The 25,586-nt window shown below is 51.1% G+C and overlaps 1 protein-coding gene across 10 annotated transcripts; it reads left to right on the top strand.

Moving 5' to 3' along the window:
• The first annotated feature begins 459 nt into the window (after positions 1 to 459).
• Positions 460 to 25,350, top strand: Ikbke (inhibitor of nuclear factor kappa B kinase subunit epsilon). Of its 10 annotated transcripts, XM_029477408.1 has the most exons (22): positions 460 to 689; positions 1,240 to 1,328; positions 3,472 to 3,582; positions 4,202 to 4,342; positions 4,769 to 4,898; positions 6,233 to 6,414; positions 6,524 to 6,684; positions 7,837 to 7,947; positions 8,126 to 8,305; positions 8,987 to 9,183; positions 9,846 to 9,910; positions 9,987 to 10,078; positions 10,209 to 10,295; positions 13,973 to 14,048; positions 14,169 to 14,284; positions 16,623 to 16,699; positions 19,888 to 19,927; positions 20,689 to 20,790; positions 21,997 to 22,093; positions 22,762 to 22,868; positions 23,027 to 23,098; positions 24,614 to 25,350. In XM_029477408.1, the coding sequence occupies exons 3-22, from the start codon at positions 3,496 to 3,498 to the stop codon at positions 24,645 to 24,647; spliced, it is 2,154 nt and encodes a 717-aa protein (XP_029333268.1). In that variant the 5' UTR covers positions 460 to 689; positions 1,240 to 1,328; positions 3,472 to 3,495; the 3' UTR covers positions 24,648 to 25,350. The 10 variants fall into 10 exon arrangements, with proteins under 10 accessions (XP_029333268.1, XP_029333275.1, XP_021027752.1 ...); XM_029477415.1 differs by lacking the exons at positions 460 to 689; positions 1,240 to 1,328 and adding an exon at positions 3,088 to 3,154; XM_021172093.2 differs by lacking the exons at positions 460 to 689; positions 1,240 to 1,328 and adding an exon at positions 3,092 to 3,165.
• The last annotated feature ends 236 nt before the right edge of the window (positions 25,351 to 25,586 follow it).

Genomic DNA, 25,586 nt, shown 5'->3' with positions numbered 1-25,586 from the left:
GGTGGGAGCAGGTTTTGCTGTGTGTAAGGTCAGAGTAGGGGCTATGATCTGGGTGTGTACTTGTTCTTGCAAGCCCTAAAGGAAGATAAGTCCTGTCCAGCTTCTAGGAGGGGCAAGCACAGGTCCTGGGTCTTTCTAGGCAGTTTTCAACTTGGTTAACTTGTTGGACTTCTTTAGTTGACTTTAAGCAGAGCTTTGAATTTCCCTCCAGAGATGCCAGCATAGTACTCAGTGGCCTGTCACAGGGCCTCCAGCCTCCGTTCTTGGCTTCCTTGTGGCTTAGGCGATGGCCCTATGGCTTCCACTTGACAACTCACAGAATCCTCTTTCCCTTTTCTGAAGGGGGAGTGGAGGTGTGTGTGGCAGCCGTTGAGATGCCTGTCCCTTTAAGAGAGAGAGGAAGGGAGGGAAAGAGGAGGGGAGAAAAAGAGAGAGAGAGAGAGAGAAAAGTGAATCAGGAAGTATGATAGTTAAGAGTCTGGGACTGGGTACCCCACTGCTCTCAGAGAGGCAGGAAAGAGACCTTCAGGCTCAAGACCATCACCTGCTTTGCCTGTGGATCCTGGGGGGCCCCATAGCTACCAGGATCTTCTAGGCACTGCCCAGGATTGACTTCAAGGCCTGAATCCCTGGGGGTGCCACCCAGTTCCACAAGTCTGCATTGCCCTGCAACTGAGATAGGAGATGGGGTGAGTGTGTAGCGTCTGTGGAGGAGGGTGGTGTGGGGAAGCCAGTCGGGGCAGCTTCAAGTCAATACTCAGCTGAATGCCCGCATCCTGTGTCTTTCTTGTGGCTGCTGGGAGCCTGGTAGTGTTCTGCACTCCCTCTGTGGGAAAACACTCTCAGAACGGACTGCTTGGAGGCCAGTGAGGGGCAGGGACCATGATGGCCCTGAGGAGAACCCCGATTGGTCAAAAAAAGCTCCCCTCCTGGGCTCTGCTTCTCAACATGCTGATGCAAAGCTGGGGTTCAGCTTTGGGGGCCTCTACTGGCCTCTGCTTGGGATCTTTCCCCTGGGACCCAAATAACCAGGAGAGGCTTCCAGAACAGCTGGAAAGAGGCTGGACACCGCCCCCCCCCCCCCCCCCCCCCCGCTCGCTTCAAGAACTGTAGGGAAGGTGACAACAGGAACAAGTTAAAGGGCTGGGACTGGTGGCCTTTGATGGGGCTGAGAGTCAAACAGCACAGCAACAGCACGAAGGGGCCTCTCATCCACCCACCCTTCTCTTTCCGGTGTAGCTCAGCTCCTGGACTTGCCCCAGACAGAAAGCAAAACACACACTTGCAAGGGAGAGTCTTTGCCTGATTCTGAGCCACTTGGAGTGCAGGTATGTGTATCTGCCACAGAGGAGCCCCCGAGGAGGATAGGAGTCTGTGGGCAGGCTGGCGTTGACTCACAGAAGGCTGCTGTGCTGCACCTTATATGTACAGAGGGTCTTGGGGATGGGAGGGTGGATGGGAGGGTAATCCAGAGATAATCCAGATGTGCCACAATCAGAGCTTCTAGGCACAGAACCCAGGGCCATGCTGCCCATCTGGGATGCTGTTCTGTGCACCTCGCTGCCCACCTTCCTGACTGCAGCTATGATTTGCCCCAGTAGCAGGGCTTGGTTGAGGACCAGCCTAGGTAGAGTCATGAAGGTGACACAATCTGCTGCCCCCAGTTGAAGGTGACACAATCTGCTGCACCCAGCTCCCAAGGCTGCAGCCTTGGCCTCCACTTCAGTGTGCTGTGTCTGAGCCTTGCATTGGGCTGACTCCTCAGCCATACAGAGAAGCATGGACAACTCATTCACGTTGCCTTCAGAAGTTCTCATCAGCATCCTTACCTTTGCCTAACGCAAATATGCGTGTGTTGTCTGAAACTGGGGTGTGACCACTGATCTCTTTAAGTGGCTTCTGGCTCAAAAGCTTACATTATCCAAAGTTTGCATTTTCTTTTGTTTTTATTTATTTACATTCCAAATGCTGCCCCCTCTTCCCAGTCCCTTTACTCCATCCCCCTTCCCCTTTGCCTCTGAGAGGGTACTCCTCCACCCCTTACACCCACTTCACACACCCCAACCTCCAGCATCTCCGTGCATTTTTAAATCAGACTACAAGCTGGGCTATAGCTCACTTGGTTTGTAAAGAGCATGCTTAGCTAGCATGCATGAAGCCAAGGGTTCAGTCCCCAGCACCAAGGTGATAGGGGAAAGTGGTACACACTCATAACCCATGCATTTAGGAGGTAGACACACAAGTTCAAGACCATCCTCAATACCGGTGCAGGTGTCTGGGCTACTCTGTCTTCAAAAAAAAAAAAACCAGGCAGAAAGATCTCGGAATGGAGCTGGGCATGGTGATGCACGCCTTTAATCCCAGCACTCGGGAGGCAGAGGCAGGCGGATTTCTAAATTCAAGGTCAGCCTGGTCTACAAAGTGAGTTCCAGGACAGCCAGAACTATACAGAGAAACCCTGTCTCGAAAAACAAAACAAAACAAAGATCTCAGAATGGAACCACCTTTGGTTTGAGCACCAGTGTGGTCCTAGAGCTCTGTCTGATGGGCACAGCTTTATTTCAAAGCATTTTAGGGGTGGGGGGTCCTTCTTATGCTCCTGCCTCAGGCATCCCCAAAGACTGGCTCTGGGCCTATTTTTCAGACAGGCAGTCAGTGTAACTTCTGAGACTTCACTTTCTGGAACTGCTTTAAAGGAACCAGATTTTGAAGAGAACGGGATGAGCGCAAAGATGGGGAGCAGAGTTGTGGAGGGTTTCAGATCTTCCCTGGAGCTCTAGAGCCCTTGGATTTGATGATTTTAGATCTTCCACACTCCCCCACATCATCTACTCCTCCCTTTCTTCCCCTCCCATCCTTCCTCCTTGGCTGTCTCCCTCTAGTAAAGCAATGAGCAAGGCCTGGTGGCCTGGTGGCCTGATATGCAGCCGTTAGTTCTCAACAGTAGGAAGTCAGAGGCCACAAATGCAGAGAAGAGGGTGAGGGCTCCAGGCTCATGTTGCAATCCTGGAGATTTGTGGTAGTGTGACTGGATCTGCCTGACCTTTGCTGACCCAGGGCCCTTCCTCCCACACTGTGTCTGCTTCCTGGGACAACCCCAGGCCTGGATGCAAAAGCTCTGAGTCCCCAGTGCCTGAAAGAGGAGACAGAGAAAGTTCTGTTGCTGTAAACTGGCCTACCTCTGAAGGGTTCTGGGAGGGACCTGGGGCACAGGACAAAGAGAAGTCAGTCCCCAAGGGTAGAACAGATGCAAGCTTGGGGCCCAGTAGACCCCCACCCTGCTGCTCTTTTGCTTCTTTGGGGGGACGTTACTTAATCTTCCTGAGCCACCGCTTCCCCAGCTCCCTTGCCTGTACCGTGGCTGCGTGGAATCCTTTATGGGATGGTCTTGGCTGGCTATCAATGTCTACTGCAGGTAAGACATGGGACCCTAGGAACCCCCCCAAATGGTTGTTTGTTTTGTTTTCCCAGGAAGAAGATAGCCAAGCCCAGGAGATGCAGAGTACCACTAACTACCTGTGGCATACTGATGACCTGCTAGGGCAGGGGGCCACTGCCAGTGTGTACAAGGCCCGAAACAAGGTGACAGCAACTCTGGCCCCAGACCCTTTCATGCCCTGGAGCTAGGCTCTCCATTTGGGAATTAAGATTCTATGGAGCTGGACAGGGTCCCGGGACCCTTAATTCTGTCAACTCTGATGAGAAAAAGACTCCATAGATTTGGGCTGAGGTGTGGGGTGCTGGAAAAATTCCTTGGAATGGTGCCTCTGTCAGAGACATGTTGGGACTAGAGAACAAGGCAAGAGAGGAGGTGACAGCAAGTGCCATCTAGGAACAGCAGGGCTGGGAGTCTGGGCCTGTTGGGGTTTGTCCCTATAGTGGCTGCAGAGCTGTGTCAGAATGCACACAGGGTGCTCAGGAACTGGAGACAGGGGAGACTGCCGGGGTAGTTCTTATCTATGACAAAATGAGCAAGAACGCAAGTCGACCCTTGAGGGACATCAGGGTCACTTCCAAGCCGTGCTCGAGCTCCCTGGGTAGAGGAGGGGGCTGCTGATGTGAGCCCACCCAGCCCCTGCTTCCCTCTGGGGCTGGGTTGGGGGAGAGGCTAAGGAGAAGAAGAGGTTGCAGCTCCTCAATAGGGGTAGGTTCCCGGCAGAGGTGGTCCCCATTGCTTACTCTCGCCCTGTGCCCACGCTAGAAATCTGGGGAGGTGGTTGCTGTAAAGGTCTTCAACTCAGCCAGCTATCGGCGACCTCCTGAGGTTCAAGTGAGGGAGTTTGAGGTCCTGCGGAGGCTGAATCACCAGAACATCGTGAAGCTATTCGCAGTGGAGGAAACGGTGGGTCGTCTGCTTGGTCAGAGATGAATGAATGCTCTTACCTTGACCTTCGAAGTCCAGGGAGAGGCAAGCCATGCTCATCAGCAGTCCAGAGGCATTGATTGGGGAAGGGCACGGGGTGGGGCGGGGGAGGGGATTGCGGGGTGGGGGTGGGGGNGGGGGAGGGACCAGGCAAGACACTCAAGAGTGTGGAACCACACTGGGAAATCACTGGAAAAGGAAACGGGAATAAGTGCCCAATCAGAGAGGGCTTCTCGGAAAAGGTTGTCTTGGGTTGGTTTCTGTGTCTGAGATGGGTCTGAGGCACGACAAGAAGGCCAAGCAAGAAACCGGAAATGAGAGCTGCCAGCCTCTAGGTAGGCAACCTCCAGACAGTGGGAAGTACCTTCCGCCCCAACCCCGCCCCCGCCCCTTGTCCCTGCACAGGGAGGCAGCCGGCAGAAGGTGCTAATCATGGAGTACTGCTCCAGTGGGAGCCTGCTGAGCGTGCTGGAAGACCCTGAGAACACGTTCGGGCTTTCTGAAGAGGAGTTCCTAGTGGTACTGCGCTGTGTGGGTGAGCCATGCCCTGCCCCCGAGGCACAGGCCCTCTCCATGGCCAAAGTCCAGGATGCGTGTGATCTTCTGATGGGCCAGAAGGATCCACGTGATTTATTCAGCTCAAAGTTGTAAGAAGATAATCCTTAAAAACGGTGTATTTGCCACAGCTGAAGACAGGTAGCATCCTTCGCTGTAGTGCCCGGGTGAAGCAGCCCAACAGGATACACCATGGTGCCTGCAGGTGGCGGCGTATAGCTGCGCAGAGGAGGGAATTCTAGCACACTGGGCAGTGTGAATGAAACTGAAGGGCCCCATGCTGAGGAACAAGCTAGCTGCAGAAAAGCAAAGCCCATACGTTCCACTAGGATACAGCCCCTAGGGGAGCCAAGTTGTCAGAGGCACAAGGAGACTGCTGTGCAGGGCTGGACGCACAGTAAGGAGTGCTGGTTAATCAGGGGAGGAGGAGAAGTTTTTGGTGAGGAGCATTGGAGATGTTTGCATGATAGTGTATGAATGTGCCTAAAGCTACTGAGCTGTGTGCTTAAAAATCCACTAAATTGAAGGGCCGCGTTGCTTGCTCCCCACCCACACTGGGGGGGCTGAGGCAGGTCGATCAGGAATTCCAGGGCAGCCTGGGCTACATAGTAAAACATATTCAAAGATGATTTTTTAAGTGATAAATTTCATTAGGTATATTTAACCTCCCCAAAGAACCTAAATGAGTCTTATATTCTGATGTCCCTGGGACTCCTTCCTTGTATTTATTTTGTGTATATGAGTGTTTTGCCTATATGTACGCATGTACACTGTGTGTGTGCCTGATAACCTCAGAGGCCAAAAGGTTTCAGATCCCCAGGACCTGGAGTTACAATGGCTATGAGCCATGGCGTGGGTGCTGGAAACTGCACTCGGGTCCTCAGAAAGAATAGCAAGCTCTCTCAACAAAACCATCTCACCACCACCTTAAAATTTTATTAAATTATGTCTACTTTATGTATATGAGTGTTTTTGCCTGCATATGTTTGTGTGCTGCGTGTGTGACTGGAGCCTGCAGAGGCCCGGAAAGGGTGTCAGACCACCTGGGTCAACTGGTTCCAGTTGTGAGATGACCTGGCAACAGGGTGAGAATTGGACCAGGGTCGTCAGGAAAAATGGCCAGTGCAATGGTAACCAATGATCCATCCCTCTAGCTTGCCCTGGGGGGCATCTCTGCTCTCCGTCTTTCTGTGCCCCTGGGTTTCCTTGTGGCAACTCTTTATTTGGTTCCAAGGAAAGACCCTTCACCAGGACAAACTCTAGACTTCCCCATCCTTAGCTGAGCCAAGCCATTGGTGCTCTGTCTGTCCCCAGTGGCTGGCATGAACCACCTGCGGGAGAATGGCATTGTCCACCGGGACATCAAACCTGGGAACATCATGCGCCTGGTGGGTGAGGAGGGGCAGAGCATCTATAAGCTGTCTGACTTTGGGGCTGCCCGCGAGCTGGACGACGATGAGAAGTTTGTTTCTGTCTATGGTACAGAGGAATACCTGGTAAGTGACATGTTGGTGACCCTCTGCCCTCGCTGTGTGCCTCCTTAAGAGTCCCCCTAGGAGTGCCCAGGCTGTCCCTCCATAGCCACTTTCTGCCTTTCTTCCATAGCACCCTGACATGTATGAGCGTGCAGTGCTGCGCAAACCCCAGCAAAAGGCATTTGGGGTGACTGTGGATCTCTGGAGTATTGGGGTGACCCTGTACCACGCAGCCACAGGCAGTCTGCCCTTCATCCCCTTCGGTGGGCCCCGGCGAAACAAGGAGATCATGTACGGTGGGCTATGGGACAGGGAATGAAGGGGACAGGCCCTGAGCGTCTTCCAGACACCTGGCCCTCCCTCCACTGGGCCCTACCTTCAGTGTTCCCTCTAGCCCTGCGCCCATTCCTAGCTCACTGTGTCTCCATTAAAGCTTAAGGAGGTTACAGAGCCTGCAGGGGTAAAGATGGAGCTGGTACCCAGTGTCTCTCACTGACTGCTAGGAGGAACTTAAGACAGGAGTTGCCAGGATGTACTGCACAGAACAAAAGAGATGAAGTGTCCAGCCAGTGAAATGAGGGACCTGCAATACAAGGGTCTACTGAGCTGTTATTGATTCTGTGTAGGAAGGAGGCAGCAAATCTTGGGACAGATTCCCAAGGTTCTAGCTGGAGGGCAGCCGGAAAAAATATCCACTGGACTTAATGCTGAGAGCTCATTATAAATAAACCTTAGAGAGGAAAAGCCGAAGCTTACATTGGCTGTAGATAATGTGCAGTTGAGAGAAGAGGGTTTCAGGGTGGCAGGGCAGTCCATAAGTACTGTGTCTGCGCCATTGGCAGTCTTCAGGGGTTATTGGGAGGCAGGGTGTGGTGGCCTTGGAGGTCAGAGGTTCTGGGGTCTACAGCAAGCTTGCAGCATATGCACAGGAATGTGAAATTGTTCCTGGTTGAGTCCCTCAGAGCTTACCAATGGTTAGCTTCTCTTTCCTTCTTAGTCTTGTAATAAATGGAAGACACCTCAGGAAGGTGTTATCCTTGTGTCCGCAGGAAGGTTGGTGCGTGCTCCCTGGGTCCTGGGGCAAGCTGTGTAGAGCCAATGTTACTACGTTTAGGGATGGGGTCAGGAGTTGGAATGGGATGAACTGCCAGGGAAGGATAGATCAGAGGGGCAGTTAGAAAAGTGGAGAAAACATATGGTGCTGAGCTTGTAATGGCACAGATGTGGAGGTGGCTAGACCTGGTGTAGCCATAGCAACAGCGAGAAGGGCTCTGCCTAAAGCATGGAGCTTGCCTAGGCAGAGGTGATCTCACAGGTTGGAGCAGGGTGCCAGCCCACCGTACAGTGGCTGAGTGACATGGACTGTGATGTTTGGAGTTTACTGTTTAAATATGATGGATGGGTCGGGGAGGGGTCTAGAGCCCTGATTCTGCTCCACTACAGGTACAGAATCACCACAGAGAAGCCAGCTGGGGCCATTTCAGGGACTCAGAAGCAGGAAAATGGTCCCTTGGAGTGGAGCTACAGCCTCCCCATCACCTGTAGACTGTCCATGTAAGTGGGAGGGGCAGGCGCTCTATGGAATCTAGGCTAGGGATCGCTTCTTTCTGCTGAGTCAAGAGTGCCAAGCTATCTCAGCAGAGCCCCAGGGGCCCCAGGGTCTGTAGCCTGGAGAGTTCCATCTAGACGCTTGGGCCCCAGCTCTGACAGTCCTCGTGTCTTCTGTGTGCAGGGGGCTGCAGAACCAGCTGGTACCCATTCTGGCCAACATCCTGGAGGTGGAACAGGATAAGTGCTGGGGCTTTGATCAGTTCTTTGCGGAGACCAGTGACATCCTGCAGCGAACAGTCATCCACGTCTTTTCCCTACCCCAGGCGGTTTTGCATCATGTCTACATCCACGCCCACAACACGTGAGTGGGAGCAAGAGAGAGGGGGAATCGGAGTCTTCCCTGTCTAAGCAGTGGTGTGGGTTTAAGGGGTCATCTCCCAAAACATATCTGGGGAAAGTACTATCTCCATCAAGTTCAAGTCAAACAGACTTCCTTGTTTGTGTTCCGAATCCCCCACTCTTCCCAATGCTAGCCAGTACTGCTTGTCCCAGAGGCGGGGTGCTCAATTTCCTGGGTCTGTAATTTGTTGTTCATAGAACCCCTTTTCTCACTAAATTCTTGGTCTTTGCTGTTTAAGACAGGATCTTGCTGGGTAGCCCCAGCTGATAAACTCTCTATCCTCCTGCCTCAGTATTTCGAGGTGGGATGTGCCCCCAACACCTGGAGCACTCTATGGGATGGGGAGAATTTTGTTACAGTACAGCAGGGTTGGGCATAAAGGCAGAGGTTAGGCATCTGAACTCTGGGGTCTTCTTCCCATTCTTCATGAGGAGTTCCTGGGCTCCACTTTTCTTCTGAAACCTGGGAAGTTCCATTTAGATGCTTGGGCCCTACCTCTGACAGTTCTTGTGTCTTGTGTGTGTAGGGGGCTGCAGAGCCAGCTGGTGCCCATCCTGGCCACACCCCCACCCAGACCCTATCGGAGAAAAGCTGAGCCTTCCCATGTTGCCCCCGGACAGAATTCTCCTCTCACATGTGCAGGATTGCCATCTTTTTGGAGGCTGTATATGAGCAGACCAATGTGACCCCCAAACACCAGGAGTACCTCTTCGAGGGTCACCCTTGTGTCCTTGAGCCAAGCCTCTCAGCCCAGCACATCGCCCACACAGCTGCCAGCAGCCCTCTAACTCTGTTCAGCATGTCCAGCGACACACCTAAGGGGCTGGCCTTCAGGGACCGTGAGTAGGGCCACTTAGGCTGAATCTTTTATACTCTGGACACCCTCCCAAAACATGACTTGTTTTCTTAGTGAGTGTTTCTCTGGCCCATAGAGTAGAGCATATTTGGGTTTGGATGCTATGCATGCCTCTGTGTGGCCACGTGACTTGAGTTGGTGACTAGACTTCCTTGGGTTTTTCCCAGATCCTCCAACAGAGACAGGGCATTTAGAGCCTTTATACCTTCAACAGTTTCGGCCACGGGTAGGGATGTCTTGGATAGTTTGAGTTGGAAGAAGCATGAGTCCAGGCTGCTGGAAAGAAGGGCTGGAGGACAGAGACCTAGATTTTCTTTCCTTAATTTCTAGGATAAATATTTCTTCTCGTTCCGATCATGCTTAGTCCTCCTCCGAGGTGAGGGAGTGAGCTTTAACCTCTCCAGTCTTAAGGCAGGGCTTTGAACTTTGGAGTGTAGTTCTGGGATGTGGCCACAAGGTGGCGGTAAATAACTGCAACTTTGAGGATCCACAGGGTCGAAGTTTGCAAGGCGCTGGGTACCCGGAAAGTTGGGATGCTTTAAATGGGAGATCAGCAATGACTGTGTGCTGGGGACAAGGAAAGATAACCCAAGAGTTGACCCAGTCTTTAAAAGCAGGCCCCTCAGACAGAGTCTTTGTCTGCAGCTGCTCTGGATGTCCCAAAGTTCGTCCCTAAGGTTGACCTACAGGCTGATTACAGCACAGCTAAGGTGAGGGGCCACCCCCAGGAGGCAGAAGGGGGTTTGACACGAGGAAGGACTGATCCTGCACATCTGTACGTTTCAGGGGGTGCTGGGCGCTGGCTATCAGGCCCTGTGGCTGGCGCGGGTCCTGCTGGATGGACAGGCATTGATGCTTCGGGGGTTACACTGGGTCCTGTGAGTACCGTGAAGAGCTGGAGGAGTGCATAGCAAACCCGTCCAGACATCTCTTACCCTTTTCCGAGGCCACGCCTACATGCGCAGTGCCCCGGTGGAGGTGCCTCTGACTTGGGCTGCCCTCACACAGGGAGGTGCTTCAGGACACGTGCCAGCAGACACTGGAGGTCACACGGACAGCCCTCCTCTACCTCAGCAGCAGCCTGGGCACTGAAAGGTGGGTGTTCCACCTAGGCCAACTGGAGCCCCTCAGTTCTCCTCTCTGCGCCTCACCCGTGAGGTGTATAAGCCTTCCACAACCAGAGCCCTCCTGCTCCCACTCTTCCCCTTCCCCCAACATTAGCACCCTCACCAGGTCCTTCAAACCTTGTATTCCCAAATGTATATCCATCCCTGGCCTAGTCCTGCCTATCACGGAGAAATCCACCGGGACCCTGCCTCTCTGGGATCTAAGGCACCCTCAAAGGGGTAGAAACCCTTTCATGTCCCAGAACAAGCAGGCTCCCTACCCCAGGTAGGAACTTAATTCACCAGGACTCTGAACGATTCGTGACACTCGTTCTGTGTGAAGGCCCCGCCCCACCCCGCGCCCCGCCCGCCCCCGAGAATTCAGGGGAAGGACCCATTCCCAGGTTCTGTCCTTGCACAGCAGCGATAGAAATCCCGACTGCTCCAGCCTCTGTAGCTTTTGCTCATATTTCAGCTGGGTCTTCCACTTGCCCTTGCCTTCTGAGCTGAAAAGAAGGAGCCCGGGAAGGAGGACGCTAAGCTAGTGAAGGGTGGAGAGAGAGAGCAAGGGAGGATTCGCCGCCATCAGGAGAACATCACCGGAATTCTGAAAGGGTGTAGTGTGTCCATGATGAGAGACCGGAGTTCTGCAGCCCGGAGAAGTTTTTCCCCATCCCAATAACTTGAGCCTTTCCTTCGGAAGTACAGGGAGTTTCCCAGGGTGGGTTGGATGCCTGTGTGGGCCCAGGGCTTGGTTAAAACAAATGGTGAGATGATGGGGGAGGGAGGAAAAAGAGCAAGAACTATTTCTGGTCACGTGACAGGAATGGCGCCAATTGTGGTGGCTGAGGGTGGAAGCCATTGTGAGCACTCCTGTTAGATATCCTCCGGCCAGTCCCCTGGCCAAGACACAGAGATGAGATCTGTGTGTACAATGTGGCTTCTGCCCCACCGAAGGGCCTGTACTTGCCTGCGGCAGCCAGTCCTTCCTTGGCACCTGAGCCTGGGGAAGGAAGGGCCCTCTAGAAATGGGAGCCAAGTCACTGAGGTTCCGAGCCCACAAAGCCTAGGTTGATAGGGGGATGGGAGGAACGTGTGAGGCACATCCTGGAGTGAAGCTAGGGAGAGAGGTGGGTGGGGAAGGGTTGGAATACTGGAGGGGCCACATCTAGAGAGGTTGGTAGCAAGAAAATAACCACTTGTGGTCCTTTGTGAGTTCTCGATCTGGGGAGAGTATATAGAGGAATGTGTGGGGAATGTGTGTCTCTCCCTTGCCCTGGACTGACAGCTTGTAGGAGACAGGCATCAGGAGCTAGGGTTTCCACTCTGGTTCCTAGGCTCTGAGGGCAGTGGGTGTCGGTTGTATGAAGGAGGATAGAGAACAGAGGAGCCTGCAGGGACCAGATGTGGCTTGCAGGAGACCATGGGCCATCTGTACCTTTCCTTGCCTGGCCAATATCTAAAGTCTCCTCTGTAATCCCATTCTTTCCCAGACATCCTCCAACCTGTAGATTTCTCTAAGCCTTGGAGTCTAAGTCATCTACATCGGGATGGGAGCGTTTTCATGAGTGGATGTCACCTTTGTTGCTGGAGGCAAAGTGTTACTTCCTTCCTGTCTGATCATCCTTTCTTGCTTCAGAGTGCTTCCTTAGCAAGACGGGCTTCCTATCTTTTATCCAGAGGGTCTCCAGCTGGACATCAGGCCAGGTCTCAGCAATCCTGAGGTCTCCCCACTCCTCAACCCCCAATAATATAAATTCACTCCCATAACAAGCCAATAGTCACACATAGGATAACTGCTATGAACCCCCAGAGCTCTCTAGCAGGTAAAACAATGCAGAGTTCCTGCCTTCATAGAGGCTCTGGTGGACTCCGAGACTCTCTGTTCACCTCTTCTGTCCTTCTCTGATCCTGCACCTCCAAGCAAAAAGATACAGGATTCTTTCTTTCATTGTTATCATGTAAAGACTATGCTGACATATGCCTTCCATCCCAAGTCTCAGGAGACAGGGGCATGAGCATCTTTGTGAGTTTGAGAGCAGCTTGGACTGCATAGTGAGCAAGTTCCAGGATATAGAGAGACCTATCAAAGAAAGAGAGAAAGAAAAAAGAAAGGAAGGAAGAAAGAGAGAGAGAGGAAGGAAGAAAGAAAGAAAATATGGTTATGTCTGCGAGGGGAAAGTGGACAGCAGGCCCTACCCCTAAACAAAAAGCTATTTGCAGTTGATACCCTCTGGCACAGAGAAAATCAGTTCCACCCAGCAGAGTACCACTGGGTATAACGACCACTCTACAGAAGACCCCATGGCCAGGAGGAGCTGACCAACATAAAATGAAGTCCATGGTTGTTGGGTTTTGGGGGGAAAGGAGGCAAGACTCTCTTTTATTTTGTTTTGATATTTTTCTATTGAGATTTTTCTTGTTTGTTTTTAAAGAAGGAGAAAACAGAAAGTTGGGTGGGTAGGGATACAGGGAGGGCCTGGGTTGGGAGAGGGGAAAAGCATGATCAAAATATATTGTATAAAATTTTAAAATAAAAACAGAGAGGGAGTAATTAAAAAGACTACATGCTGGTGGAGAAAGTCAGGAAGTGGAAAAGGACCTCCCACCCAGACACGAGTAGTCACATAGCATTGGTCCCCTTCTTTGTCTGTCGTGTGTGTGTGTGTGTGTGTGTGTGTGTGTGTGTGTGTGTGTGTGTAAACTGTCACCTGCATTCTGTCCCTAAGCATGTTATAACCTGCTTTCCTCAGCAAGTGAGCTCTCTTCCCTCAGTACATTCACATCTCCTCTGTACCATGGTTGGAAACTTTCTGTCACAATTGTCCCACGATTCCTTTTTATAACTTGTTTTGTCCAAACTGGAAACCAGTCCAAGACTACATTTTGTGTGTGGTAGTCCTGTTCCATGAGTTTATTAAGCTCTTCCCTCCGCCCTCACCCCACACACCCCTTGCCTTCATTCCTCCGGCTTAGGGAAGCTCCCAGTCCACTGCCCCACCCTCAGGTTCATAGAACATTCTGTTGTCACTTGGCTTCCTCTTTCCCAGCAGCATCTTTGGGGGCTCCTCAGACTGTTGGACATTTTGTGTTAGAACACACCATCAACCATGCTGAGTCCTTCCTGGGTACACACCACAGGTAGTGGTCATGTGATTTCTGTACTGGGTAGATATATTTTTCCTGCAAAAGAACCCGGGTAGTGTTACCTTGACACCTTGAAGATATACACCTGTCAATCATTCTTGGTTGAGTTGTCAATCATTTCACGGGGCAGTGGAATGTTCATGGTCCAAGTCCTGGACTATTATGGGCTGGTACCCTCCCATCAGTGTGCTACTGGTTGTCAGGAAACATAGTTTCTACTGAAAAGAACTTCATTCTGCTTAGTTCTAGAACTTTCTAGCAAGGTGTTTTCTAATAGCTACCTTGCATTGTAGGCATTCAACCTACTTCAACTTTCATTCTTTACAATGCTCAACAATATCACGACCTTGGTATGTAGGGCCCATGTCAAGCTGGTTCTTCTGTCTCAAACCCTCAGAAAGCCAACAAGATTGTCACAAAGAAGCTGTGTGTGGGTACAGAATCCTCTACCTCTTCATCTGCCTCCTGACATATGAACCCCCAAACATAGCCTTATCCTTACTTCCTCCCCACACCCAGGCTCAGCAGTGGAGCAGAGATGCCTGACGTCCAGGAACTAAAGGAGGCCACAGAGCTGAGATCCAGGCTGCAGACTGTGAGTGAAGCAGGAGGGCAGAGCTTTACAGGAACAAGGGGTAGGGAGAGTGGGCCTGCGGACTGCACAGCCTAGCCTGGAGTCAAGGACCCTACAGGATTCTCTCTTTCGGCCCCACAGCTCTCAGAGGTCCTGTCTAAATGTTCCCACAATGTCACAGAAACCCAAAGGAGCCTGAGCTGTCTGGGTGAAGAGCTTTTAAAGAACCGGAATCAGAGCCATGAAGATAACAGAAGGTCTGTGGGGTCCCCACTGTCTGTGTGATGATGCTGTGGGGGGATGGGTCACTTCGGGGTGCACAGTGGTCCCAAAGGCTCAGCAGCTTTCTCTGAGTCAGTCTGATTGCTCTCTTCAGGGACAGGGGGCTAAGGTGTGGGAGAGGAGTCTAAGGAAGAGCCAGGCACTCTCCTGAGACCAGCTCTGGGATGAGGACCTAGGTCCTGCCCTAACTGGGGACTTGACTCACAGGGAGGGAGTCACAGCAGACGCTGTAGCTCTGCAAGGAAATCTGGCTCCTTTTCTCTGGGTGTGTCTGTAAAGAGGACCTCTCACTTAGAGCATCTCGCTGAATCTGACAAACGCCAGTGCTGCTGGTTAGCAGATGAGAGAAGGCTCATTCTGAGAGAGGTTCACTTTCTCTGAGTCACAATCAATACACGATGGGTGGGCTTCAGGTTAGATCTACCCCTCCCCTAAGAGTTTACAGCAAACAGGGATTTTAAATTTATCTTATTTTGCCTGGGCTGTATCACAGTGGTGGAGCACTCGCCTAGCATGTGCTAGGCTCCAGGTCCAATTCCCAGTACCACATGATAGATGGATGGATAGATAGATGGATGGATGGATGGATGGACGGACAGACAGACAGATATAGATAATGGATAGATAAGTGTAGAGAGACTGATAGATGGGTGGATAGATTAATTGATTGATAAATGATGAATAGATGGATAGATAGATAGGCAGGCAGGCTGGCCACATACGTTTAAAATCTCTGAAAAAAAATGGATGTAATATTACATGCTTTTAGTCTCAGCCCGTGAGGAAGGAGAGGCAGGCATGTCTCTGTGAGTTCAAGTCCAGCCTGGTCTACATGGTGAGTTTCAGGACATCCAGGGCCACCCAGAGAAATCTCGTCTCAAAACACAAAGAAACACATTTATTTTATTTTATTATTATTTTATGTGGATGGGTGTTTTTCATGTATTTACTTCTGTTGGCCACATACATGCAGTGCCACCAGAGGACAGAGGAGGGCATCAGATCACATGGAATTGGTCCTATGTGAGTAAACCACCATTTGGATGCTGGGAATTAAATCTGGATCTCCTACAAGTACTCTAGACCACGGAGCCATCTCTCCGGCTCATGGCTTGTAGCTTCTGAAGAACCCTGTTACTGTTTTCACAGACCTAAAAATGTCTACCCATGATCTATCAAGTGCAGAGCCACCGACGCCCTTGTCCCATCGAGACCATGGCCATTGAGGTCTCTGCAGATCTAATGTCCCATGTCCTCAATTCTTAATTCAAACACCTCACAGAACCTGATCTAAAATGAATATAGTATTGTGTACTCTGTCTCATCTATGGTAATTTTTTTTACTTGTCTTTTGAGAATTTTTTAAATTTATTTTTTATTTATTTTTATCTTTATTTTTATCTTTAAATTTTTATAATTTTTTATTTATTTTTATAAGACCTCACTATGTAACAGTGGCTGACCTAGAACTCGTCATGTAGACTTCGAGAGGCTTCACGGGTGCTTGAGATGAGCAGAGCGGTGTGCATGCCACACCCAGCTCTTATGGCAGAGTCTGAGCTTGTTGGGTTAGCCGCCCCTCCCCCACTCTGCTAGTGTGCTCCGCAATCCCTCTGTGTGCACTGAGGTGCCTTTCTGGACTCACAAGGCAATTCTGACTTCACACACGTGAAACTGTGGCTCTACACTCATCTCAGCCGATCTCAGCCGATCTCAGCCGATCTCAGCCGTTCTCAGCCGATCTCATCCTCACGGCAACTTCTCAATAGGACAGCAGAGGGGCAGGCTGAGCCCCCGGGAACAAGCTTGCACTTAGCCCAAACCCAGGAACACCTGAGGTTACCTAGAAATCTCTGGGATGGAGTGGAACCAAATAGTCCTGAGGGTGAGGAAGAATAACCGGGTGCCCTAAGGGAAGAAGGACACCCCAGTGCCCTAAGGGACACAGTTGTGTCCAGTGTGAAAAACAAGATGAAGAAGCAGTCATGACTTTACACCCTAGGCTGACAAGGCCCTCGAGAGGCCATCTTTCACCACCCACCCTGCCTTACTGTTTTAGGTAGGGTTGCTGGATCCTTCTATGGAGCAGGTATCAGGTCTATTATAAATATGGGCTCTTTTACCCAGTCCAGACCCTCTGTCTCACCTGCTCCGGGAGAGGGGAGGAAGGGAAGGTGAGATCTAGAATAGAGACGGAAGGCTTGGTCTATATTATCTAAGTCAGTTTAGAGACAGGCCAGTTTCCCCACTCCCAGATCACATGCTTACTCTGTGGCTGTGTGGTGTTTGAGGTGTCTCGCTTTCTGCCCACAGCGCCCAGAAGATTCAGTGTTGTTTGGACAAAATGCACTTCATCTACAAACAGTTCAAGAAATCCAGGATGAGGCCAGGTAAGCTTTGAAAAGAGCCAACAACTAGAAACCTTCCCTCTTCCCTTCCATTTCCTCGGCTTTGTTGGAGGGAGACTTTGTTTGTTGGGGTTCTGCTGTTCTAAGGCAGGAAGAGTCTCTGCCTGCACATTGCTTGTAGGCCACTGAGAGACATTGTATCCTAAGTGTCATGATAGAAGCTCAGGAGATGTGGATACAGGATACAGTGAGCTGGAGTAATGTGGAAAGGGGCCTGAAAAGAAACCCTTTAGTTTCATTTGGCTTGGTTTTGGCGAGCGCGTGTGTGCACGCGCGCGCGCGCGTGTGTGTGTGTGTGTGTGTGTGTGTGTGTGTGTGTGTGTGTGTGTGTATGTGTGTGTGCGTGTGTGTGTGCACATGTATGTGTTTTGTGTGTGTATGTGTACATGTGTGTGTGCACATGTGTGTGTGTTTTGTGTGTGCATGAATGCATGTGTGTTTACATGTTGTGGAGGCCACAGACAGATGTTTGGCTTCTTCTTCAGTTGCTCTGCACTTTCTATCTTGAGGCAGAGTCTTCATACTTGAACCCAGAGTTCACCATTCTGACTAATGTAGCTAGCCGGCTTGTTTGGGGAATCTCCTGTCTTTACCTCCCTAGCACTGGGCTCATGGGTGGCCACAAGGCCTGCCCAGCATTCCATGGCTGAGCTCTAGTTTCCACACAGTGCAGTAACACTGCACTTACTGAGCCACCTCCCCAGCCCTCTAGTATGTCTGTAGACCACCAAAAGAGCCAGTTCATCTGGGAATGAGGATCAGAAGAAATCCCCACTAGAGCTCCTGGACTAGGAGATTTCTTACGTTATTGCTAATGCCCACAAAGACCTTCTGGGCAGGGGCAACGCTTCATAGGCTTAGGACTGGAAACCAGCTTGTCTGAGTTGGATGAGGGTGGAGTAGTCCGGGTAAGGATTGAACGTGGGAAGGGGTGGGGACAACGTTGAAGAAGCCTGGGAATAAAAGCCCCAGTTAGCTAGGGAGCTAACATATTAAGGCTCACTCCCTGTTCCACCCTATGCTCCAAACATTTCCATATCTGCCTCATTGCCTAATGATCTTCTGGCCCCAGGATAATCTATAAAGCACTGTCAGGAGAAATATAATATCTAGCCATATGTGCAATTTAAGCTTTCTCACAGCCAAATTAAAAAGAAAAAATGGGCAAAAGTAATTTAATAAATTTTATTCAATTCAATACATCCTAATGTCATTTCGGCATATACTTAATATAAACAAAACCACTGAAGAGATATTCTATGCTCCTTTTCATGCTAAATTTTCAAAACCCCATGTGTAGTTTATATACTTTATATCTCTGTCTAGAAGATAAATGTTCAGTAAATGTGATATGCCTTAACACAATTAAAAAGCTCTATTTAGTGGAAAAAATTTTTTTACTTGCTTTAGTTTTCAATTCTACGTTAATTGAGTACATTAAATTAAAAATCCAGGTCTTCAGACACCATGGCCACCAGTGTCCTGTGGTCATTAATGAGAACATGGAGATCTTCAGAACATGTCATCTCTTTCCTTTGGGCCTTCCCTGGGAGCCTGGCCTCAGAGGGCATGGGACAGGCACATCCTCCTGTCCTTGGAAGCAGCAGGATGTGGGACTCAGCCAAGGTCCTGTGCCCAGCCAGCCACCACTGAGGCTTAGGAGTGTGAGGAAGTTCGGTTTACCTCCACGTCTGGAACGCCATATTCCCGCCACCTAAGCTTTAAAGCCTTGCCTTGATGTTAGGCGCCAACCTAAATAGGACTCCATAAGTTTTTGAATTATTTAGTGCTCATAAAACTCCATGCACTGCTGAGTGTGGTGGCGCACACCTTTGATCCCAGCTTTCAGGAGGCAGAGACAGGTGGATATCTGTGATTTTGAGGCCAGCCTGGTCTACATAGTGAGTTCAAGGCCAGCCAGGGCTATGTAGAGAGACCCTGTCTCAAAAATGAACATCAACAACAATCCTCTCTGTGTCACAATTTTCCTCATTTTATAGTTTAGGGAACAGGCACAGAACAGCTGGTTAGTGCAATCGTTCTGCGTCCAGCTTCTTTTAACCATCCCATTTCATAGCCTCAAGAGTGTCTATATGTACTGCTCTCACAGAGTATTTTATTAGAATGTGGACAGCCCCAGGTACCTGGAGTGTTGCACGCTGCCATTCTGGAAGGCTGCTCTGCAGGCTCCAGGGCACTCCCCTGTGATCCGGATAGGCATCCATGTGTGCACACGACGGTTACCTGAGCCAACTCGCTTGTTCACAGCTGCCTGGTGCTAGGAGGTAGAGCTGGAGTGTGTTCAGGTCCCTCGGCCTTCACTAGTGCAGGCCCAGGAAGAGGACCTCACTCCTGGGGTGGTGGGATGGGAAAGTGAAAGGGCAAACCAGAATCCTCTTAATCCGTGGCTCTCAACCTTCCTAACGCTACAACCCTTTAATACAGTCTCTCAGGCTGTAGTGACCCCAGACCATACGATTATTCTTGTTACCACTCCACAGATGTAACTTTATGTGAATATCTGTGTTTTCCAATGGTCTTAGGCAACCCCCCCCCCCACCGCCATGAAAGGGCAGTCATCCCCAAAGGGGTAGAGACCCGCTGCTCTTAACCTTGGAGCTACTGCAACTTGGGAAAACAATTTCTCAAAGCCCAGCAGGGGGCAGACTCTCCTCATTGCAAGAGCTTTAAGGTTGTCTGCAGTAGCCTCTATCTAGGCAAGGGCACTTCTACCCAAAGTTGTTCCTTCTGAAAAAAAGTTGCTGGGCAAAGAGGGACAGTTAGAAGGTGCTGGCCTACCTGTGAGAGACTCCAGGGATGGAGCCAACCAGCTGCCAGCTGGGGAAGGTGGAGGATACAGGGCCGAAGCTGCGCTATCATCTCACCCAGCGTTCCCACCTGCAACATCTCCTGCCCACCCAGCAGGATTCGCCTCGCTCTGGAGCCCCAAAGCATTTCTCCTCAGCTCCTTTATACCAAAATCATATTCAGTCTTTTGTCCACAACAGCAATGTTGTCATAGTTACTTGATGTTCCATTTCCTCATCCTTGCGGCCTCCCCTAGGCCTGAGATCCCATAAAATGGTCCCCACCCTAGGCTGTTCTTCGTCTTTTTAACTTGGTTCCCGGACTAGTTGAGTGGTGACGCCATCCCCATCTGTTTCCTTCAGGGCTCAGCTACAATGAGGAGCAGATCCACAAGCTGGATAAGTGAGTGGTCCCCTTCCCAGCAGGCAGGTGGGCAGGAGGGCGGAGCTCATCGGGATGGAGAGAATCTTTATTCTAGGTGGGAAAGAATGAAGCACTTACCCTTGGCCATGGCTGGGCGAAGGTCGTAACTATCCGAGCCTTGTTATATAGGGTCACAGCTGAGTCAGAGGTTTCTCACAATCAACCTTGAAGTAACTGGCTTTATTCCCAGCATGAACAAGTTTATAGGATTTTTCTCTCTAATTATTCTCACTGATTGGCTCCTTCCCCCTCCCTGCTTTTGACCTTGGCATGGGCCTGCTTAACATCTCAGAGATACTGTTTCTTGGACACCCCTATCTTCCATGAGGTCTCCCTGGTCTGGTGGCTATTTGGAGATTTTTTTTCCTCCCAGAGCTATAGCACCTCTAACTCCTGCATGCATACACAGACACACATGTGCACACATGTGCACTCCTGCATGCATACACAGACACACATGTGCACACACCTGTGCTCTCCAGAGCTCCGTGTCCTTATTTTCTCCCAGGGATCAAGTTGAGAGTGGATGTGTTCATTAACCATTGTATTGGCCTCCCCTGTCTCCTTATTGGTTCTCGTGGCTTTTTCTGGCCTCTGGGCTTTAGGACCCAAGTGTATGGTCAATCCTCTCTTCCCTGAGATCTGCCCCTGCTTCGGGCAGAGGGGCGGTGGATGGGCTAAGTCTACATGCAGGTGGCTCTGGCTGCTCACCCCAGTCCATGGGGTCTCTATCCTTCCAGGGTAAATTTCAGCCATCTAGCCAAGAGGCTGCTGCAGGTGTTCCAGGAGGAGTGTGTGCAGACGTATCAGGTGTCGCTGGTCACACACGGCAAGCGGATGAGGTAAGCAGCCTAGCCCTTCCTCTCTCTGAACTCAAGGAGCCTGGGCTGGCCCAGGGTTTCCATACTACAGAGGACCTTGGGCTAGGCTGGCCCAGCCCTTCCAGACTGCAAAACATGGGCTCTGCGGACGGCTCAGTAAGAGAGGACTTAGTGAGAAGTATGGAAATGGTGGCCGGTCGGAAGGCTGGGTGACTTCTACAAATGTGCTTATTCAGTTCCCCAGTGTTCACACAGCCAGTGCCACCATCTCGTTTCTCAGATGAAAGGACCCAGGCTCAGGGTACTGGTCTCTCCTTAATGCCACAGAGCTAATAGGTAGCCGACTTGAGGCTAGAACATAGGCGAGGATGCCCCTAAAAATCTGGATTTCACCTGCTGTGCTGTCTGTTGTAATGGGTCTCTTCTCTCTAGGGAGAACACCAACTCCCCTGGGGAGGAGAAACAGGGGGGCAGGGAAGCAGGCCAGGCAGTCCCCACTAACATTCCATCTCTCAAATTTGGGACTCCTTTTTCTAACAGGCCCACGGGGCCCCTGAGAAGGAACGTTGGTTTCCTCATATGCTGCGTGGCCTGCGGGCCTGTCATGGGCTCAGTTCCTCTCCCCTCACACTAGAATGCAATGCCTGGCAAGCCCCGACACTCTGGTTTGCTGGGCCTAGGCAGATCTTAGCTATCAGATCAGTAGTTTAAAAGCTAACCCCATAATCCCAATGTGTATCCAGAGTAGAGAGCTCACTGCTGTTGGCTTAATGGACCTGGGACTTGATTTCCTCTGTGCAATGGGGAAATGTCCCTCCTTGTGTGCGTTCCGATTTGAAGTTAGAATTCTCAAGTCTTGCCCTTACTCTGTTATGGAAACAGAGGCATGGACACTCCCCACATAAATGCTCTAGAGTGGCCTGTCATTACTCACAGAGATGCACTAGCCTGGAATGTCATCTCTCTCCCAAGCCTTGCCTGACTCTGTGTTTGCCAGTAACCACATGAGTGACCCAGCTACATTCACATGGACAGTGTTACTGATCCCTGCCCTGGCTCAGTTGGGATTCTCTCAGTTCCCTCAGCATGGCAAGAGAGAGAGATGGGTGACTCCCAGAAAAACAGTCCGAGAGGGAGCTCAATGCATAGGACTCCCTGGTAAGCCAACGGCACCTTGTCCCAACGGTGGAGAGCCGAATCCTGCTCTAATCTCATTCTCTACTCAAGGCAGGTGCAGAGGGCCCAGAACCACCTGCATCTCATTGCCCACTCTGTGGCCACCTGTAACTCGGAAGCCAGGGGAGCCCAGGAGAGTCTGAACAAGGTGTGGGGTGCTTTCAGAGTTCTAGGGGTTGCCGAGGGGAGGGGCACCTGGATCACTTCCTGCCAGTGGACAGAGCAGCCTTGACCAAATTCAGGGATGCCCATGAGGGCTGGAGGTCTCTGACTCACCTGAGATGTGAGTGCCCTCAGATAGGAACATTCCTAGTGGTTTCAGACTGAGGGTCACTATACGCCAGGGCCTCTTTCTCAGGTTCTATGCAGCCTTGGAGGTCTCAAGGCTCCTCCTGAGGCTGTGCGATCTCTTCTTGGTTTTCTGATTCACTCTCGGTCAAGGCAGCTGTCTAGCTGGCCACAGGGAATACGGAGGGGGGGGGCTTCCAGAAGATGGCTACACGTGGCTTCCAGCAAGCGGGGTGGGCAGCCTCGGAGAATGGCCAGGAATGGCATCTATCCAAACTGTGACTCATGAGAGGTTTAGGTTAGACCTAAAGGGGAACTTGCCAAAACTGAATCGTTCTTCTCAGAACAGATGAAGGGAAGCTGTTAGAGCAGTGGGGACGCCCAGGATGGGAAGGAATGGGATGCTGAGAGATGGGGTAGTTCTGGGAGCTCTAGGGAGATAGTTACCCTCCTTCAGCAAGCATGTCCCCTAACCAGCCACATGAAAGCTGGCAGGTCCTTCCTGACTAACCCATGGCTTCCCTTCAGATCTTTGATCAGCTCCTTCTGGACAGAGCTTCCAAACAGGGAGCTGAGGTGTCACCACAACCTATGGCTCCTCATCCCGGCCCTGATCCGAAGGACCTGGTCTTCCAGTAAGTCCTGGAGAGTTGGAGGGAAGGAGGAGGCTGAGGTTAAAAGCTCATTGCTTCATCCCATGCCAGGCCAAAGAGGCTGCTCCAGGGCCTCTGCAAGTGGGCTCTGGACCAAGTGACCCGGGGTCTCAGCCATCCCTTTCTTGTGCCTTGGACAGCATGCAGGAGCTTTGTAATGATATGAAGCTATTGGCCTTTGATCTCCAGGACAACAACCGACTCATCGAACGGTAAGCATCTACTGTGTCTGGGGAAGGCTGTGTCCTCCCTGCTGCCAAGCTGCAAGCTCAGGGCGCAGAGTCCCTGGGAGCCCCATGCAGGATCCATGGGACCTGCTGATTCTCTAGGCAACCACAATGGAGTGTAAGGCCTCACCCACAAGCAGGGTACCATCTTGAGGAGCTGTAGATTTAACTCATAGGGTTTGAGGCTAGCTAGCCTCACTATCTCAGAGTGGGGTTCTGCACTGAATGTGGGCAATGTGCCTAAGACTTTCTCACACTGTCTCTGGGATCCTCTAAGGTGTCCTTGGAGTGAATGCCACTATGTCTCCCCCTGAAACCATGGCAGAGACAAACTGACATTTTTGCCCAAGGTCTATCTCCTGCCACATGGGCTCCATTCTTCCCACCCCCTCAGAGTGCCGAGGCCAATACATCTCCAGATAGCACTCCCTCCTGTGGGTGGGGACCAGCAGCAGTGCTCAAGCTTTGGGATTCCAAAAGTCACAAAAGAAAATGTGGGTGTGGACATACACACCAGAATTGTGAACTGCCTGAATAACCCAGGAGGTCTGCTCTGTAGCAGTCCCACTGTATAAAGCAGTTTATTTGTTAGAGGCAGGGTTTCTGTGTAGCCCTGGCTGTCCTGGAACTCACTATGTAGACCAGGCTAGCTTCAAACTCAGAGATCTGCCTTCCTCTGCCTCCTGAGTGTTGGGATTAAAGACATGCACCACCGTGTCCAGCTTGACATGGAGTTTTGAAGCCTCAGAGCCCAACCCGACTGGCACACCTCCTCCAACAAAGCCATACTTCCTATTCCCTCTCAAATAGTTCCACCCACTGGGGACCAAGCCCTTAAACAAATGCATCTCCGGGTGCTATTCTCAATCAGACCACCACACCATGCTACTGTGAGACACCAGATTTGTGCTCTGGAGGTAGAGCAACCAGGAGCAGATCCTGTGGCCTGTCCCTCGGAGTTTTGGAGGGTTCCTGAGTTGGGGAGGCATCCACTCCCAGTTCCATTCCAGCTGAGGAGAATCTGTCTCCTCCACAGCTTCAGTCCTCTTGAGCAGGAAGTTCTAATCATTAGTGCCAACATAAATCTTTCTTGCTGTGATTTATAATCTATTTACAAATATCTCAGAACTTTGCTTTAGTGAATTTGCACTTCCTCATTCGGACCTGCAGCCAATGAGCACAGTGCACCAATCTGAACTCCTTTCTGGCCTCCCAGAGTATCTTCACATTGGAACAATGGTGCTTCTAAAAGTATAGCGGTCTGGGGGGAACTTCTCCAGAGACCCTGAGAGAGGCCTGGGATAGGAGTCTTTTAAGATTCCCAGGGGATTCCAACATGCAGAGATGAAAAGCAGAAGGTAGTATCTGGGGATAAGGATGGTACAGGAGGAGAGCTAAGGACCTGATGGCTGGGTGCTCCTGAGCACTGATGGCCTTGGGTACCATCTGCAGGCTTCTTCTATGGGCATGCCAAGCTAAAACCTGTGCTTCCCCTTACAGGTTACATAGAGTTCCATCAGCACCAGATGTCTGAGCTCCCTGGGGGTTCACAAGGCACTCAGAAGCAATAGAATCATTCATATTGTACCCTTGCACTGTGAGACCAAATTCGGGGCAAGTTCTGGTTCCATCTCACTAGCCTACCTCCCTCTTGGCCATTGGCCAACAAACTAGCATTACTTTGATTGTCCTCTTGGAAAGCAGCTAGGACAGGGACTCCTGGCCATCCCAGGCAGTATCTATAGAAGAGACCATGCGGCTACCACAGCCTTATCAAGACACCAAGACTGTTCTTCCTCACCCAGGCCCTGGAGGTCTGGTCTTGGAAAGAAAAGGCTCAGCCCTCTCACGCTCTGCACTTCCCAGGACCAGCAGGTTTCTCCTGTGGCTTCTCCTGCTTCTCCAGGGTGCTGGATCGGAAGGCTTATTCTTCGTTGTTTCCTATGCTGTTTCCTGAGTGTCCCCATCCCTGGCCTCAGGCAACCCACCAATGGCCCTCTGTGCTTGGTCTAGATGCACCTGCATTTGAGAAAGTGGGTAGTTGAGGCCAACTGCTGGTGCTTTGAGGATTCCCCTTGGCCTTTTCTCCGAGGAACGCTTGGTTCTGAGAAACAGCTGGTCAGTATCAACCATAGCCATGCTAACTGGACAGATGTTGGAACCCAAAGTCCTAAGGAGAGAGCAGGCCTGCACCTTCAGACATGGAATAAATACATCGCCTTTTCTGTTTTCCTGCAGCTATGGTACCTGACCCGGAAGGGGTGGGAAAGCCCGGAGGTCCGGGAGGGACGTCTCCAGAGCTTTGGGAAATGGAACAGTGAAGCTCATTTCCTGGTCCCTGCCTTTTCCCCAGTGGGTGCTGATTTTAGGGAAGATGGCCTCTCCCTAAAAGATCTCCATTTTCCTGCTCTGTCATTTAGGGGCCACATAAGGAACCTGGGTCTCTGGGAGAAAGTTTCCCTTTCAAAACAAA

The sequence above is a fragment of the Mus caroli genome, chromosome 1 (assembly GCF_900094665.2).
Source record: "Mus caroli chromosome 1, CAROLI_EIJ_v1.1, whole genome shotgun sequence".
NCBI classification, from domain to species: domain Eukaryota; kingdom Metazoa; phylum Chordata; class Mammalia; order Rodentia; family Muridae; genus Mus; species Mus caroli.
This window is presented reverse-complemented; position numbering and strand designations above follow the sequence as displayed.